Source organism: Ictidomys tridecemlineatus, chromosome 4, assembly GCF_052094955.1.
Source record: "Ictidomys tridecemlineatus isolate mIctTri1 chromosome 4, mIctTri1.hap1, whole genome shotgun sequence".
Classification (NCBI taxonomy): domain Eukaryota; kingdom Metazoa; phylum Chordata; class Mammalia; order Rodentia; family Sciuridae; genus Ictidomys; species Ictidomys tridecemlineatus.
The window spans coordinates 176,888,853-176,907,128 of NC_135480.1; the positions used below are offsets into that span (position 1 = coordinate 176,888,853).

Sequence of the window (18,276 nt, forward strand, 5' to 3'; positions counted from 1 at the left end):
TTCTTTCATCCTTTTCTGTGTTTCCCAAGTTTTCTACAACCGTGTGTGTGTGTGTGTGTGTGTGTGTGGTCTTGGGACAAAGAAAATCGACGTTTAAAAAATGCGCAAATATAAAATCTTAAAGGAACCGGGGAAAGGGTAAAGAAAATGGAAGTCGCAGTCGCAGTCAGAAATCGGTGAACCCAGGGGGGCGGGGGGAAACAGGGAAGAGGCGAGGCAGAGGATTGTTAGGGAGAGGCTCGGGGTCGCCATCTAGCCAAGTGCACAGTGCTGGGTGACCTGGGGACGCCCCTCTCTCTCCAAGCTCTATCTTCCCTACCAGATGAGCACTTTGGGAACTGAGACGTGACAACGTGGCCGCCAACCCCCCGGAGAAGGAGCTAGGGAGCGCTGGAGTTGTGCGGGCTTCTCGGGGAAGGGAGGCTGGGAAAGGCGGGGCGCAGGCGAGCAGCAAACGGCTCAGCCCGGCTCCAGGGCGGAGCGGCCCCTGGCCAAGGCGAGCGCCCGGGGCGCGGGAGGAGCCTGTTTGCGGTGGAGAGTCATTGGCCGCCGAGCGGGGGCGCGGAGGCGGGGTCTGCAGCGCGTCCCTGAGGGGCGAGGTACCAGACTTTGGAGAGAGGTCTCATCTGAACCCGGAATTGGTCCTGAACCGGATCCCGAGCCTGTTGCAGGTAGTAAAGCCCTTCCTCCCTTAGCGCCCCGGGGCAAACCGCAGCTCCCTGCACCGGGGCTTCCCATCCTCGGCCCGGCCTTCCTGCTTGGCGCTCACTGCAGGACCCTCTTCCCGCCTTCTCTCCCTCTCCCTGTTCTCTGGTTGGAGCTGAACCGGAGGACACAGACCTTCCAAACCTTCCCTGTTACTACGACCCCAACACTCCCGCCCCCCAGGCTTACTCCAGCACAGGTCCTCTGGCCATAGCAAACTGGGACGCGCCCCACCCGCTTCCTCTAGAAGGGCTGAGTTAAGTGCTGCCTATGTCCCAGGAAGTCTTGGCCCTTAGCTCCGTGGGCGCTTAAATAGGATGATCTATAAGAAAACCCCTGCCTGTACTCGAGGAAATGCAAAGCTAGTCCTGCTCTGTGTCCTCAGTGAGTCCCTGAACCTCTCTGATCCCCAGCCTCTTCCAGTATGGGGATCAACATCTATCCGGATCGCCTAGGAGGTACAGGGAGGCTTGATGAATTTACAATGATAAGATGGGCTGGAAACTGTAAAATGAGCTGCACCTGTGAATAGTGAGCTTTCTATTTGGATCTGGAGTTAACTGGCATAGACTCCATCTAGGACCCCCGTGTGGGAATAGCCTTGGTGTGGACAAGAAGTAGTTTGCCAGCCTGATTAGTATCTCCAAGACCCCCTAGGATAATCCCCCTTTCCTCCCCCTCCCCACCTCCCCCTGGGATTCTCCCCTCCCATCGTTGCAAGTTTGCTTCTGTCTCAGTCTGTGGCAGAGCTCAGGGCCCAGGAACTTAGGTGCACCCCTGATAAGTGTGCTGTCTCAGCTGGCCCCCTTCCCACCCCACCAGGGAGGGCTTGCCCGGGTCAGCATTGTTTTTTATGGGTTTGGAGACCTGGCTGGAGCCTTGGTTTCCTGGATGAGTTCTTTGTTCCTTGCAGCTGCCAGTGGTGGAGATGGAGTGGGGTGGGGGTCAGGGGATTGCTCAATTGCTTCAACTAACCTAGGAACTTTAGACACTGTTTAATGTTTATTTAGTGACTCTTACATGCTGCTTAACTTTTATTGAAGTAGTTGTTTTAATAAAGTCTCCCTTGTTTTCAGAGTCATAGCCCAGAATACCCAGATTCTTCCTCCCAGCTGCTGCTTAACTGGCAGCACCCTTGGGCAAACTGAGGCTCCAACTGAGACCTGTGCTTGGGGGCTGGGCTAGGTTGGTTTTGGAGGCACTGACAGCTCTGATGTCCTGGGTGGAGTGTGTTGACTGTTTTATATGCAAGACCTCATTCCATATAACCTCGTGGGGCATTTCACATATGAGGTGACATGCAGCAAGTCACTCCCAGAAGGCAACTGTCTCCAAGTTCCTTTAGTTTCTACTAAAGTCTGAGGTCAATTCTTCAATGGCTTTTGTGGGAATTCCCCTGTGTCCTGAGTATATCACTCAGTGACCATCTGTTGAGCAGCTGAGCTGTTCTGTAGCAAGCATAATTCTAGAGATCAGGGACCCAGCCATGAATGGAACAATGACAAGCCCAAAGCCTTGTCTCATGGTGCAAGGGGGACAAAAAATAATAATAATAACATTACATATATAAATATAATGTTTGGCATGTGAGATGGAGAAATGCCAAGCAGGATGCAGGTATAGTGTGGGCTGGGAAGAGTCTCGGTTTTGTAAAGGCTGATCAGGGAAGGCCTTGCTAAGCAGATGATGGTATTTGAGCAGAAGAGGTGAGGGTGTGAGTCAGAAGAGAGGTGGGACATGATGGACCTGGACCAGAGTTCTTCAGGCCCTCGTCCCCCTTAGCAACCCATGTTTTCAGAGGCAGTACCCCTTTATGTTATAATCAGAATATCAGAATATGTGAATTGGTGGACCTTTGGGGTGTCCCCTTTGCCCCCTCCCACCTGCTTACCCCGGTTCCATCTGTCCCTCTGCAGAGTGGTCAGCATGCTGCGCTTCCTGGTTCCCCGGCTGCTTTGCCTCCAGGGCAGGACTGCCCGGTACTTCTCAGCAGCAGCCCTCCCAAGCCCAATCTCCAACCCAGACATCCGCTACAACCAGCTGTTCATCAACAACGAGTGGCAAGACGCAGTCAGCAAGAAGACCTTCCCCACTGTCAACCCCACCACCGGTGAGGTCATCGGGCACGTGGCTGAAGGGGACAGGGCCGATGTGGACAGGGCAGTGAAAGCAGCCCGTGAGGCCTTCCGCCTGGGGTCCCCGTGGCGCCGCATGGATGCATCTGAGCGGGGCCGGCTGTTGAACCGCCTGGCAGACCTAGTGGAGCGGGATCGTGTCTACTTGGCCTCCCTGGAGACCTTGGACAACGGGAAGCCTTTCCAAGAGTCTTACGCCTTGGACCTGGATGAGGTCATCAAGGTGTACCGCTACTTTGCCGGCTGGGCTGACAAGTGGCATGGCAAGACCATCCCCATGGATGGCGAGCACTTCTGCTTCACCCGGCACGAGCCTGTGGGCGTCTGTGGCCAGATAATACCCTGGAACTTCCCCTTGGTCATGCAAGGCTGGAAGCTGGCCCCGGCCCTGGCCACAGGCAACACCGTGGTCATGAAGGTTGCAGAGCAGACCCCCCTTTCTGCCCTGTACCTGGCCTCCCTCATCAAGGAGGCTGGCTTTCCCCCTGGGGTGGTGAACATCATCACGGGCTACGGCCCTACAGCAGGAGCCGCCATTGCTCAGCACATGGATGTTGACAAAGTTGCCTTCACCGGCTCCACGGAGGTGGGGCACCTGATCCAGAAGGCTGCCGGCGATTCCAACCTCAAGAGAGTCACCCTGGAGCTGGGTGGGAAGAGCCCCAGCATCGTGTTGGCCGATGCCGACATGGGTCACGCCGTGGACCAGTGTCACGAAGCCCTCTTCTTCAACATGGGCCAGTGCTGCTGCGCGGGGTCCCGGACCTTTGTCGAAGAATCCATCTACGATGAGTTTCTGGAGAGAACCGTGGAGAAGGCCAAGCAGAGGAAAGTTGGGAACCCCTTTGAGCTGGACACCCAGCAGGGGCCCCAGGTGGACAAGGAGCAGTTTGAACGAATCCTGGGCTACATCCGGCTGGGCCAGAAGGAGGGGGCAAAACTTCTTTGCGGTGGGGAGCGTTTTGGGGAGCGTGGTTTCTTCATCAAGCCTACAGTCTTCGGTGGGGTGCAGGATGACATGACGATTGCCAAGGAGGAGATCTTTGGGCCCGTGCAGCCCCTGTTCAAGTTCAAGAAGATCGAAGAGGTGATTGAGAGGGCCAACAACACCAGGTATGGCCTGGCTGCTGCCGTGTTCACCAGGGACCTGGACAAGGCCATGTACTTCACCCAGGCCCTGCAGGCCGGGACGGTGTGGGTGAACACCTACAACATCGTCACCTGCCACACACCCTTCGGAGGCTTTAAGGAATCTGGCAATGGGAGGGAGCTGGGGGAGGATGGGCTTAGAGCCTACACGGAGGTGAAGACTGTCACCATCAAGGTTCCTCAGAAAAACTCATGAGAATGGTCACCACCCAGACCCAGCCCAGCCCAGCCATGCTACAGCTATCTAGACTGGGCGCTTGCTTGCCAATTTTTTTTTTTTTTTGGCCCTGGATTCCCTTTATTTGTTCCAAATGAACTCTTAGAAGGGACTCCAACAAATAAAACAACTAAATCAGAGCTGTTCCTTTTAAAGCAGGCTGGAGGCTGGGTTCCATGTCCTTTGCCTCTGCTCCTCAGCCCCTGCACTCTTGGTGGCCCTTGCGTAACTTCTGGAGCCTCTGGAAGACATTAAAACCACTCATTGGGTGGACAGTCATTTTTGGTCATTCCTGCTGATCCAGGGACTTTCCAGTAGATGAATCGGTGGATTTGAAAATAGTCTTATCTCAGAGGATTTGAAGACAATAAGATTTTGACCTAGGTGGACAACAAGTCTTGGCCCTGTTTTTCATTGACTTAATCTCAAAATGAGGGATTTTTCTTTTCTAAGTTCCAATCCCTGGCTGCTTTGCTTGCTCTTCATTTTATTACTGATTTTCCTTCGTGTGAGGGAAAAGCGTAGGTGAGGAATGCATTTATATATAATCACACCTTTAAACTAAACTTGAACAACCCTAATGCCCATTAACTGATGAGTGGATAAACCAAAGGTTTCTATTCCTTTAACTATTCTCCAAACAAAGGAATGAGTGCCAGGCACGGTGGTACACTCCTGTAATCCCAGCTACTCTGGAGGCTGAGGCAGGACGATTGCAAGTGCAAGGTCAGCCTGGGCAACTCAGTGAGACCCTGCTTCAAAGTAAAAAATAAACAGGTTGTGGGACGTAGCTCAGCAGTAGAGCATTTGCCTCGCACATGCAAGGCCCTGGGTTCATCCCTAGTACCGCCCCCCACCCCAAATGAATTTCTGATACATGCTATAATATAAGTGAGCCTTGAAAACATCATGCTGAGTAAAAGAAGCCAGACATGCAAGATAACATGTTGTATGATTCCATTTATATGAAGTGTCCAGACCAGGCAAATCCCTAGAGATAGAAAGCAGATTAGTGGTTGGGTGGGGCTGGGGGAGGAGGGTTGGGGACTAATTGTTTGTGGATATGGGAATCTCTTTTTGGGAGGATTTGAAAATGTTCTGGAAATAGAAAGTGGTAATAATTGCCTAACTTTGAACATGAACTAGAAACAACTTAATTGTACACTTTTTAATTCCATTTAAAAATTAAAATAAATACATTCTATTTGCAAATCTTGTGTGTATTCGTGTGTGTGTGTGTGTGTGTGTGTGTGTGTGTGTGTGTGTGTATGGATGGATAGATAGATAGACAGATAGCTGTTGAATATTTTAGAGTCCTGGGGCCAGAAGGGACCCAGGTAGTTTTCTTGTCTACACCCTGTCAGGTGCCAAAGTCCATTCCACAGTGTTTCTTTCTCATTTTTCATTTTCTCTTGGCTGATGACAAATGTAAATTTGAGACCTATGAAGAAATTTCTCGTTCCTGCCCCGAGCAAGCCTATCTCATTTTGAGGCTTCCCTGACATTCTCCCCCAAACCCTCTGAAGCCCCACCCACCTCAACCCAAGTGCAGCACCAGGCCTGTTCCAACATGCTGGGGGTTTCCAGAGCTGGGAGCCTCAGAGTTCACTGTGAGGATTGCCAGTCTTGCTGCTTTTCTTCCCAAAGTGAGGAGTCAAGGTGGACCCAGCCAGCCAGGCCAAAGTCAGAAGCAGAAGGCTGAGCCTGTGTCCCCTTCCGTCTTCCTGGACCACGTTGCTCGGAGATCACCCCGTGTCGAAGTCCAGTCATTCTGTGTGCTGACACCCTGGCCCTGGCTTTAGCATCCTAGCCTCTGGGGGGCTTTATTTTAGTATCTTCATGTGGGTTTGGCCTGAAATGGCTTCTTGAGGGCTTAAGGTCTGTTGGATTCTCTCATCTCCCTTCCTAGGACCTCTTCCTATGTCACTTTAGGGTGAGGTGACCCTGACTCTCGGAAGTGCACCTTCCATTTGTTTCTCCTGGAGGCGGTTGGCACCTCTGCAGTACAGTATGGGGCTGTGGCTGAGGGAGGTTGGTGGGCATCTCTAATGGCTAACACGAAAGATTACACTGTTTAACAAATGCTTCCCTTATTTATTACTTCCAGACCAGGGAGGAACTTTGTAGAGGGTGTCCCATGAGAGGGTGGGATTAGGAAAAGACAATCTTTAAGAACCCTAATTTCAAGCCCTGAAATTCTTTATACTTTTTTTTTCTTTCTTTTTAAAGTCTTTTTATTCTTTTAAATTATACATGACTGTAGAATGTATTTTGACATATTATATATACATGGAGTATAATTTCCCATTTTTGTGGTTGTACATGATGTGGAATTACACTGATCGTGTATTCATATATGAACATAGGAATGTAATGTCTGATTCATTCCACTGTCTTTTCCATTCCCATCTCCCTCCCTTTCCCCCATCACCCCTCCCCGCTTTTAATCTGGTAAAACACCCCCCCCCCCACCTATTATGAGTTTGCATCCACATATCAGAACATCCACCCTTTGGTTTTTGAGGATTGGCTTATTTTGCATAGCATGATAGTGTCCAGTTCCATCCATGTACTGGCAAATGCCATAATTCATTCTTCTTTATGGCTGAGTTTGAGGCTGAGTAATATTTCCATTGTGTATATGTACCACATTTTATTAATCCATTTATCTGTTGAAGGGCATCTAGGTGGTTTCATAGCTTAGCTATTATGAATTGAGTTGCCATAAACATTGATGTGGCTGCGTCACTGTAGTATGCTGATTTTAAGTCCTTTGGGTATATCTCTGAGAGTGGGATACCTGGGTTAACTGGTGGTTCCCTTCTAAGTTTTCTGAGGAAGCTTCATACAGCTTTCCAGAGTGGTGGCACAAATTTCAGTCCCACTAGCCATGTATAAGTGTACCCTTTTCCCTCACATCCTTGCCAACATTTATTGTTGCTTATGTGCTTGATAATTGCCATTCACAGATTGCTGAGCCTGAGTCCCCTTCCGTCTTCCTGGACCACGTTGCTGGGAGATCACCCCGTGTTGAAGTCCAGTCATTCTGTGAGCTGACACCTGGCCCTGGCTTTAACATCCTAGCCTCTGGGGGGCTTTATTTATTTATTCTGACTAGAATGAGATAAAATCTCATTGTAGATTTAATTTGCATTTCTCTAATTGCTAGAGATGTTGAACATTTTTTCATATTATTTATTGACCAATTGTACTTTTTTTCCTGTGAAATGTCTGTTCAGTTTCTTAGCCCATTTATTGATTAGGTTATTCATTTTTTTTTTGGTGCTAAGTCTTTGAGTTCTTTATATATCTTAGAGATTAATGTTCCGAGGTGCAGGTGGCATAGATTTTTGTCCCATTCTGTAGGCTCTCTATTCATGTTCTTGTTTCCTTTGCTGTGAAGAAACTTTTTAGTTTGATACCATCCCATTTATTGATTCTTGATTTTACTTCTTATGCTTTAGGAGCCTTGTTGAGGAATTCAGTTTGTAAGCTGACATGATGGAGAAGTGGGCCTACGTCTCCTTCTAGCAGGTTCAGGGTCTGTGGTCTAATGCCTAGATCCTTGATCCACTTTGAGTTGAGTTTTGGGTGAAACATAGAGGTCTAATTTCATTTTGTTATATATGGATTTCCAGTTTTCCCAGCGCCATTTGTTGAAGAGGCTATCTTTTCTCCAATGTGTGTTTATGGTGCCTTTGTCTAATATGAGGTAACTGTATTTATGTGGGTTTGTCTCTGTATCTTCTATTCTGTACTATTGGTCTTCATATCTGTTTTTGGGTCAATACCATGCCATTTTTGTTACTATAGCTTTATAGTATGGTTTAAGGTCTATTGTTTGTTACTATAGCTTTATAGTATGGTTTAAGGTTTATTGTGATGCCTCCTGTTTTACTTTTCTCAGTTCGGATTGCTTTCACTATTCTGGGCTTCTTGCCAAATGAGTTTCATGATTGTCAAGCCCTGAAATTCTTATTCTGTGGATTCAGATAGATCCCATCTTACTCATTTTTACCACTGCTCTGAATGCAGACTTGTGAACTGAACTGGGGGGTTTAACTGGGCATCATCATTCAGCAGGACATGGCTCAGCTCTGGGCCATCCATCCTTTGACACACTTTCCCCAAGCTTTCACTCGGTCCAGCACTGTGCTAGGCAATTCACTTTTATACACCATTGGGACCGAAGTCTGGCTTGGCACAAATCAGGAGCCACTTGTCAAAAAGAAACTAACTTTATTTTTAGAACTACAAACGCCAAACAAAACAGCTCCAGGGAAAAACCCTCAGAGCCCAACTGCCACCACCGGCTTCCACAAGCCTCTCTCCCCCACACCAGCCTCTCAACCTCCCACAATCCTCCTCTCTTGAGGCCGATTGGCTGGGTTGCGTGGGCAGAGCCAAAGAAGTCACCCAATGAGCAGCTCCGTGGAGGAGCCAATCAGCTAGATGTTGCTGGGGCCGCTGTGAGCCAATCATCAGCTGGCAGTCTGAAGGGCAGGGAAACAGCCCAATGAACATCACCACAGAGGAGCCAATCAGCTAGATGTTGCTGGGGCAGTCTGAAGCTTGCTGGCAGCTGGAAGTTTGCTAGGGCCCCTTTGGCTGTGGCTCTCAACATCTCCCCCTCTCTGTTTAAACAACAAGCATGTGGCTTAGGGACCGTGCCTGCCTTAGGTTGTCTAATACATATGGTCCTTACCCGTCTTCGGATGAGCTGACCTCAGGGCGTCAGCCTCCTGTCTTAGGTTGGTACCATTGTAATTGGATCTTACCCGTCATTGACTACCGGTCCAGTATACAGCCACACCTGTGGAGAGGTCTCAGCGGGGGGGGGGGGGGGTGGTGAGGTTCTTTGCCTCACCTCTGTTGACCCCCAAATTTTAGCTGAATGATCATGACAAGCAGAAGGGAGGAAGATATACCAAGTCAATTGACGGCTCCTTTTGGGAAAATTGTACCACCGATGATATCATCAGCAAAAATACCCCAACACTACCACAAGTCGCTGCACCAACAGATAGTTCACAATGCATACAAGTGACACATAGTTCTGTAAGCAGTTCAGTGTAAGTTCTGTAAGCAGTTCAGTGATGGCTATTGCAGAAACTGTAGATTAGTTTTATCTTTGTCTTCACCGGCACAGGGATGAAGATAGGAATTCTGGCAATAATGACTAAAGAAAAAATTAGGTAACATTCCAGAAGACACTAAAAGAAAACAATTTTCTTAACAATTTATATTATCTTCATCGGCACTGGGATGAAGATAGAAATTCTGGCAATAATGGCTAAAGAAAAAATTAGGTAACATTCCAGAAGGCACTAAAAGAAAACAATTTTCTTAAAAGAAAACAATTTTCTTAACAATTTACATTATAGTGAAGAGAATTATTAAATATAATGAAAACGAAAGGTGAGAGTAAACAAACAGAACCTCCTTTTTTGTTTACATATTAAAACAATTCTTAACAGTTATTTACCCAATTTAAATTAAACCATTTAAATCACGTGAATAAAAAAAAAATATTTGGATCCATCTTTTCATGAGCGCTCATCATATATGATATATAGAAATACGTACATAGGACATACGTACATTCAAACATATAACACAAAACACAAGTGTGCACACATAATATAATACATACAACACATAACACAATAGTAAAGGCCTTATAACTTTTTACAGGTAAAATCTCTATTGCAATGTTTAAAAACTCTATAGTCAAAAAAAAATAGAACTGATCAGCAAAACATTAACCTAGGTCTGTATGAGCTCAAAAAAATAAAATAGAACTTCATGATATGGGAAAGGGCAATAATAAAATAGATATTGAAAAAAGCATCCTGGTTCTGTCGCAGATGTAAGGATAGCCAAATTGGAGTTTTGGATATCAGCTATTATGGATTTGAGCTAAATCATCTTCTTTTTGGTCTGTAGAAATCGCTTTAGTTAATCTCTCTGGAATCCAAATCGGCTGCTGTTCTCCCTGTGGAAACACAAAAACAGACCCCCGACTCCAGACAATCACTGGGTCAGGATTTTAGTTAATCTCTCCGGAATCCAAATCAGCTGCTGTTCTGGGTCAGAACCTTGGTTAATCTCTCTGGAATCCAAATCGGCTGCTGTTCTTCCTGTGGAAACACACAAACAGACCCCCGATTCCAGACAATTACTGGGTCAGGACCTTTCCATTGTCCTGTTAGAATATCTTTCCAAAGTACCTTGGGCTTATGTACATTTTTTGGACACATATGCCTTTCTGCAGCACTAAGTCCTGATGAATCCAAATTTAAAAAGTTTAGAGTAAAAAGCGTTATTTTAAGTTTATCTTTGGGGAATATATACCCCTTCCCAATTCCATCTTTTTGCTTTAATAAGTACATTTTAATAGTTTGATGAGCTCTTTCAACTATGCCTTGACCCTGTGGATTGTATGGGATTCCTGTTATATGAGTAATGCCAAATGATGAGCAAAATTGTTTAAAAGAAGTAGACGTATAACCAGGGGCATTATCTGTTTTTAACTGTTTTGGAATGCCCACAGTGGCAAAATTTTGTAAGCAATGAGCTATAGCATCTTTAGTTTTTTCGCCGGCATGAAGGGAGCCCATCAAAAATCCAGAAGAAGTATCAACTGTAACATGCAAATATTTTAATTTTCCAAATTCTGGCAAGTGTGTGACGTCCATCTGCCAAATATGGTTAGGCATCAATCCTCTAGGATTGACTCCAAGATTAACTTGTGGTAAAAAGGTCACACAATTTTGACATTGTTTTATTATTTGTCTAGCTTGTTCCTTAGTTATTTTAAAACGCTTTTGTAAAGTATTAGCATTGACATGGAATCTTTCATGAAAATTTATAGCTTCTTCTAGTACAGAGAAAATATGTATGTCACGTGTAGTTTTATCTGCTAAATCATTGCCTAAACTAAGGGCTCCAGGCAATCCTGTATGTGCCCTGATATGTCCTATAAAGAATGGATCTTTTCTGTCCCAGATTAAACTTTGTATAGTGGAAAACAAAGAGAAAACAGTAGAAGAAGGGGAAATTCTACCAGCATCTTCAAGGGATACTATAGCATTAACTATATACTGGCTATCAGAAAATAAATTAAATACAGAATCTTTAAACATCACAAAAGTTTGTAATACTGCATTAAGCTCTACTTTTTGAGCTGATTGTTTGGGTACTAAAAATGTAAAAGTTTGATCAGGTGTAACTATTGCTGCTGTACCATTATTTGACCCATCAGTGAATATATTTGGAGCATTCATGATAGGTGTTTTTCTTGTCATTTTTGGAAAAATTACAGGATGCAATGACCAAAAAGACAATAAAGGATTAGATGGTAAGTGGTTATCAAATGAAACATTAGATTTGCACATTATTATTGCCCAAGTATTTAACTCATTAGCTAATTCATCAATTTGATTCATAGTATATGGAGTAATAATTTTATGGGGAGAAATTCCAAACACTGCCTTTGCTGTTTTTATTCCTTTGAGTATTAATTGTCCTACAGCCTCAGGATACCTAGTAAGAATAGTGTTAGGAGAATAAGATAAATGTATCCATAATAATGGACCTTCTTGCCAAAATACTCCTGTAGGAATATTTTTTGTTGGTAGTACAATAAATAATAAAGGCAAACTTATATCAATTCTATCCAAATGCATATTTTCCATATATGTTTCAATGATTTTTAATGCCTTTCTTGCTTCAGGCGTTAACATTCGGGGTGAATTTGGATCTGATGGACCTTTTAGGATATCAAATAAAGGTCCCAATTCTCCTGTTGGAATACCTAGATAAGGCCTTATCCAATTTATGTCTCCTAATAACTTTTGAAAGTCATTAAGTGATTTGAGTTGATCAACTCGTATTTGAATTTTTGGTGGACGGACCATGGTTGAGGATAATAGAACTCCTAAATAATTAATTGGAAAATTTAATTGTACTTTATCTATTGCTATCTCTAGATTATAATTTTTTAATAAGTTTGTAAGTGTGGCATAACATTCTAGCAATGTGTTTTTAGCTTTGTGTGCCAATAACACATCATCCATATAGTGAAATATTTGTAGTTCAGGATTTTGATTTCTAAGTGGCTGGATTACTTTGTTAACATAAATTTGACACATAGTTGGACTGTTAGCCATCCCTTGAGGGAGTACTTTCCATTCATATCTCTGATCAGGACCTTCATGATTTAGTGCAGGGATAGTAAATGCAAAACGTGGACTATCCTCAGGATGAATTGGAATTGAAAAAAAACAATCTTTAATATCTATAACTAAAACATACCAAGTTTTTGGCAAAGCAGACAATTGAGGAATCCCCGATTGAGCAGGTCCCATAATGACCATTTCATTGTTAATGGCTCTTAAATCTTGCAGTAATCTCCATTTACCAGATTTCTTTTTGATGACAAAAATGGGAGTATTATGGGGAGATACAGAAGGTTGTATATGTCCTTCCGCTAATTGTTGTTTGACCAGATCATGGGCTACTTGTGTCTTTTCTTTAGTCAAGGGCCACTGAGGAACCCATACTGGTCTTTCTGATTTCCATGTAATTTTTATTGTCTCAGTGGCCCTTTGTGAAAATCCAACCCATGTCTGTCTGTTCCTTGATCTATTTGTATTGGTGCTGCTATACATTGTTCTTGTCTTTCTAATCTTTTTCCTTTCCTAAAACCTTGTCTAGCCATAATAGTGGGTGCATTTTGATTGATATTATTTGTTAATGTCAAACCTAATTGATCTAAGACATCTCGTCCCCATAAATTTACGGGAAGATGATCCAATACATATGGCTGTATAGTTCCTTCACATCCTTCAGGATCCTTCCAATCTAATAGCATTGCACTTCTATCGGGATTAGTCGCCACTCCTAGGCCTCGAAGCGATTGAGTGGCTTGTTGTAATGGCCAATGTTTTGGCCATTCTTGACGAGAGATGATGCTAAGATCTGCACCTGTATCCAGTAGCCCATTAAATTCATGTCCTTGAATATTTAGTTTTAGCATGGGGCGAGAATCTAAATTTAAAGAAAGCATAGCCCAATCTACACCTGTGGAGCCTAATCCCTTGGAACCTCTTTCTACAACATGACTGGAAAATTTATCATGTAGGCTTGGTATTATTAGTAACTGTGCTATTCTATCTCCTGGTGAAATTACTGATATACCCTTTGGAGAACTGGCTATAATTTTTATTTCACCTTCATAATTGGAATCAATTACCCCAGGACTTATCAAAAGTCCTTTTAGAGTAGAAGAGCTGCGTCCCAATAATAAGCCTACTGTTCCTTTGGGAAGAGGTCCTTTTACCCCTGTGGGAATGATTTGAACTCCCATCTCTGGAGTTAGTACTGATTTGGTGGAGGCGCAGATGTCCAACCCTGCGCTCCCTCTGGTTTGTCTGATGAGGGATCTGATGTGCTGGGCACTACCCTGATGGGGTTGCTGGGGTTGCTGGGTTCCTCCAGTGCTCCGTATATTTGTGGTTTGGGGCCCCAGAGCATTGGGGCCCCCTGTCCATTTTTTGGCAACGGAGCCCGATGCCTTTGTCCACGATATTGTGGATAAACACCTTGTCCTTGTTCGTTTTTTGATAATGGAGTACCCTCTATGGTGGTTTGAGGACGGTATTCATTAGCCCAATATAATGGAGTACCCTCTATGGTGGTTTGAGAACGGCATTCATTAGCCCAATGTCTCCCTCTACGGCATCGTGGGCAAATACCCGGTATTCTACTTGTTTGATACCTAGTTTTGTTAAACCCTCCTCCTATGGGGCAATTCCTTTTAAAATGTCCTGTTTGTTGACAATTGTAGCATGTTCTTGGCCTGGCATCTAAAGCCTGTTTTACTGCAGCTGCCACAATTTGCCCTTGTTCATTAATGTCTCTGGCATCTAAAACCTGTTTTACTGCAGCTGCCACAATTTGCCCTTGTTCATTAATGTCTCTGGCATCTAAAGCCTGTTTTACTGCAGCTGCCACAATTTGCCCTTGTTCATTAATGTCTCTGGCATCTAAAGCTTGTTTTACTGCAGCTGCCACAATTTGCCCTTGTTCATTAATGTCTCTACATAATTTAATATATGTGTTTAAATCTTCATGTTTCCATGGTCTAATGATATCTCTACACCAACGATTCGCTTGGTCATAAGCCAGTTGTTTTATAAATGGCATTGCTTGTTCTGTATTCCCAAAAACTCTGGTAGCTGTTTGAATAAGCCTATCTACAAATTCAGCATAAGGTTCATTAGCTCCTTGTATTATCTTAGATAATTGACCTTGTAAACCTCCATGTTCTTGTAAAGTCTTCCATGCCCTAACTGCATCTACAGCAATTTGTAAATATACACCAGGATCATATGCAAGTTGTTGCTGCCGATCCTCATAAGATCCCTTTCCTAACAACATATCTAGATTTCTCTGAGGATAACCAGCTGCTGCATTTCGACTAGCCGTCTCTTTGCAAAATTCCTCATTGGCAACCTTCCATAACAGGTATTGTCCTCCATTTAGCACAGCTTTACACAAACTAGCCCAATCTGCTGGCGTCATGCTTAAGTTGGTAATGGATTCGACCAAGCTTACAGTGAAGGGTGCTTGAGGACCATAGGTTGCTACAGCCTCTTTTAGCTCCTTCACTGATTTGAAATTTAAACCCTGGTAAGTTCGCTGCCCTCCTACCTCAAATACAGGGCATACTTGAGATCCTGTCTCAGGATCCAAACTATCAACTGCGGGGGTTGGGAGTCTCTTAGCATATGGAGGTGGTGCTGTTGATTGGACACTTATGCCCTCTGGTGATAGAGTGCTGTTAGTAGCAGTCTCCTGTAGAGGTGGCGCTGTTGGTTGAACACTTATGCCCTCTGGTGATAGAATGCTATTAGTAGCAGTCTCCTGTAGAGGCGGTGCTGTTGGTTGGACACTTACGCTCTCTAATAAAAGGGTCTTATTAGCAGTCTCCTGTTTTAACTTTTCCCCTGATAGATTTTTCTGCTCTAAACTTTCTTCCTCTGTCTCACTATCTCGAAAGACCTTCTCTTTCACTTGAATCTTTTCCTCTTTCTGACTAACTTGAGAGACTTCCTCTTCTACTTGAATCAATATGTCTTCTTCTTCCTCTACCTCTGTCTGAACTGAAGGCTTTGGACTAAGCAAATCAGATATGTACGTCCACAATGTCAATGTGCCAACTGGCAGAGTCCCTGGGCTGTTCTTTTCTATTCTTTTTAAATCTTCACCATGATGGTTCCATTGTGATATATCTAACAACTCCTCCTTAAAAAGCCATGGGCTATATTCTTGTATTATATCAACGTATGCCCTGACTGCTCTTGATTTTACTGGGAAGCTTCCTTCCTTTAACAATTTACTTAACACTCTTTCGGTTTGTTTTTTACTAATTGCTGATCCCGTATTTCTATTATAATACAACCCAGCAAGATAACAGCAAATAAAACCGAGACAGAATCCAATAAAAAGGGAACCACACAAAATCATTATAACAGCCTTTCTATCCTCCTGACATATGTATCCGTCCTTTCTCCCTATCTGTTCCTCAAACGCAAATAGTTTTTCCTCAGATGTGAGTGGTTTTTCTTCCCTCTTACTCATCTCCAGGGACAGGAAAGTTAAAACAAAAACGAAGCAAAACAAAAGAGGAGACTTAGAATGGCTCCCCATCCTCTCGCCCTGCCCTCAGGGGCGAGCAGTTTACTTACCCTCAGTTGCTCCCCGTGCGAGCCACCAAATGCCGAAGTCTGGCTTGGCACAAATCAGGAGCCACTTGTCAAAAAGAAACTAACTTTATTTTTAGAACTACAAACGCCAAACAAAACAGCTCCAGGGAAAAACCCTCAGAGCCCAACTGCCACCACCGGCTTCCACAAGCCTCTCTCCCCCACACCAGCCTCTCAACCTCCCACAATCCTCCTCTCTTGAGGCCGATTGGCTGGGTTGCGTGGGCAGAGCCAAAGAAGTCACCCAATGAGCAGCTCCGTGGAGGAGCCAATCAGCTAGATGTTGCTGGGGCCGCTGTGAGCCAATCATCAGCTGGCAGTCTGAAGGGCAGGGAAACAGCCCAATGAACATCACCACAGAGGAGCCAATCAGCTAGATGTTGCTGGGGCAGTCTGAAGCTTGCTGGCAGCTGGAAGTTTGCTAGGGCCCCTTTGGCTGTGGCTCTCAACATTAGAGCTGTCCTGCAAAATCCTGGGTCACCTTCCCCGCTCTCCCCAGATGAGGAAATGGAAGCCAAGAGGTTTAGTAAGCAGCTTGGTTGGGGCCAATCTCCCATGAGCTTGCCCTGGGATCATCCAGAAGCGGGGCATGCTGAGGAGCCTATTGAACCAAATGGCTAAGCCCAAAAAACCCCAAAGACACTGAACAAGCCCAAATCATCTGGTTTCTTGCTGGATCCCTGAGGACTGCTGCTCAGTCACACCAATACCTTATCAGATCTGAGGCCACTTAGGAACTTTAATTTGAGTGGGCTCAATTCTGGGCATGAGGCTGACCTCTGGTGGTCACTCTGTTAATTGATTTGCTAAGATCATTTATTATTTAAGGGAAGAAAAGTAAATAAATAAATAAAAAGTCCTGGCTCTAGGTCAATTGTTGGGGGAAAGAGAATTGAATAAGACAATCTCTGCCCCGAGGGAGGCTCACAGTCCAGCAGGGGAGACGGTTCCAGAACAGGGTGAAAAGTATAAAGCCAAGTAGAAGTACAGGGGCCAGGAGGTCCTGAGAAAAAAAATACTATTCATTAAGCACCCACTTATTAGGCTACCCCACTTAATACCCCACTACTCTCAGGACACACAGGACTAACACTCTACACTTGGAGAACATCAAGCCCTGGAGATGCTTAGCTGATAATTGGACCAGGACTCCATCCAGGGTCCTTTGCTCCTCTCTGTTGCAGCCACAGATTGTCCCCATAGACCTGGGTAGAAGCAGTCTGTGTGCAGGGGCTGGGAACAGAGCCACATTGACTTAGTTGAGAGTCCCAAGCCACAGGGATCTGTCCATGAGTGAGGAAGACCTTCCAAGGAGACGGAGTCATGTGATAAGCCCCTTTGAAGGCCTCTAGCATGTCCTCACCTTGCCTAACCAGAGAGGTGGACAGAGTAAGTGTCCAAGTGTCCTACAAGTCCAGATAGGACCAGAACATGGCATGAATCACAGGCCTCTTGGCTCCTAACCAACCTATGTGTAATAGGTGCCATAACAAATGAACCCCGTCCCTTTGAGGGTTTCAACACGTCCATGGCTCTTTGTTGACACTCGAATGCAGAAATCTGTTCACACTGCAGTTTTCCTCTAGGTTCAGGGGCACAGCTTAACTTCCATCTTGTGGCTGTGCCCTCTGCACTGGGTCTTAACCATCGGTATGTGGCATGATCCTAGGAGAAGCTAATAAAAATGATACTTCTTCACCAGACGAAAATGCACATGGGCACATGCACCCCAAATTTTGTACACTTTCAAGGATTTCACAGAACGTGTGAATTCACGTCTAGCATCCCAAGCAACCTCTGGGGTTAAGAGGTTAAAAACTTCTCCTTAGGGCCACAGAAACCCATGTCAGCTGGGAGATGGAGAGGAAGGTACAGAAAAGGCACAGTGACTTCTTAGAAGGCCTGACCTCTGAACTCCAAACCTTAACTGACATTTCAGTGGCAAAAATGACGTGACCCAATGTCCTTGGCACCTGACAACACGAAGCTGTGTAGGGGTTCAGGTTCTGGGGGACAGCACACTGACGGCTCTGCTGCCTGTGGCCACTCTAGGCAGCTGTGTGGGACGGTGAAGGGATTCTCTCAGGACGCATTCACAGTCAGTCCTGTCGTGAGCCATCTGACACCCAGCCTTACCAGTGATGCTCCTTTTTCCTCCTTTTTTCATCTCCAAAATCAGTCTGTTTTCGCCTCCTCTAGGCCCTTTGTCTGATCTTCTCAATGAAGCTACCTCAGGCCTTTTGGACTCACAGTGGTCACTGGTCACCTGTCACTTGGTCTTGAACTTAGGCAGCTCTTG

General features: G+C 45.1%; 1 protein-coding gene across 1 annotated transcript; it reads left to right on the top strand.

Moving 5' to 3' along the window:
- Window positions 1-534: 534 nt before the first annotated feature.
- Aldh1b1 (aldehyde dehydrogenase 1 family member B1) lies at window positions 535-5,418 on the top strand. Its single transcript, XM_005326302.5, has 2 exons — window positions 535-671; window positions 2,622-5,418. Exon 2 carries the CDS (start codon window positions 2,632-2,634, stop codon window positions 4,183-4,185), a length of 1,554 nt encoding a protein of 517 aa, XP_005326359.1. The 5' UTR covers window positions 535-671; window positions 2,622-2,631; the 3' UTR covers window positions 4,186-5,418.
- Window positions 5,419-18,276: the final 12,858 nt, after the last annotated feature.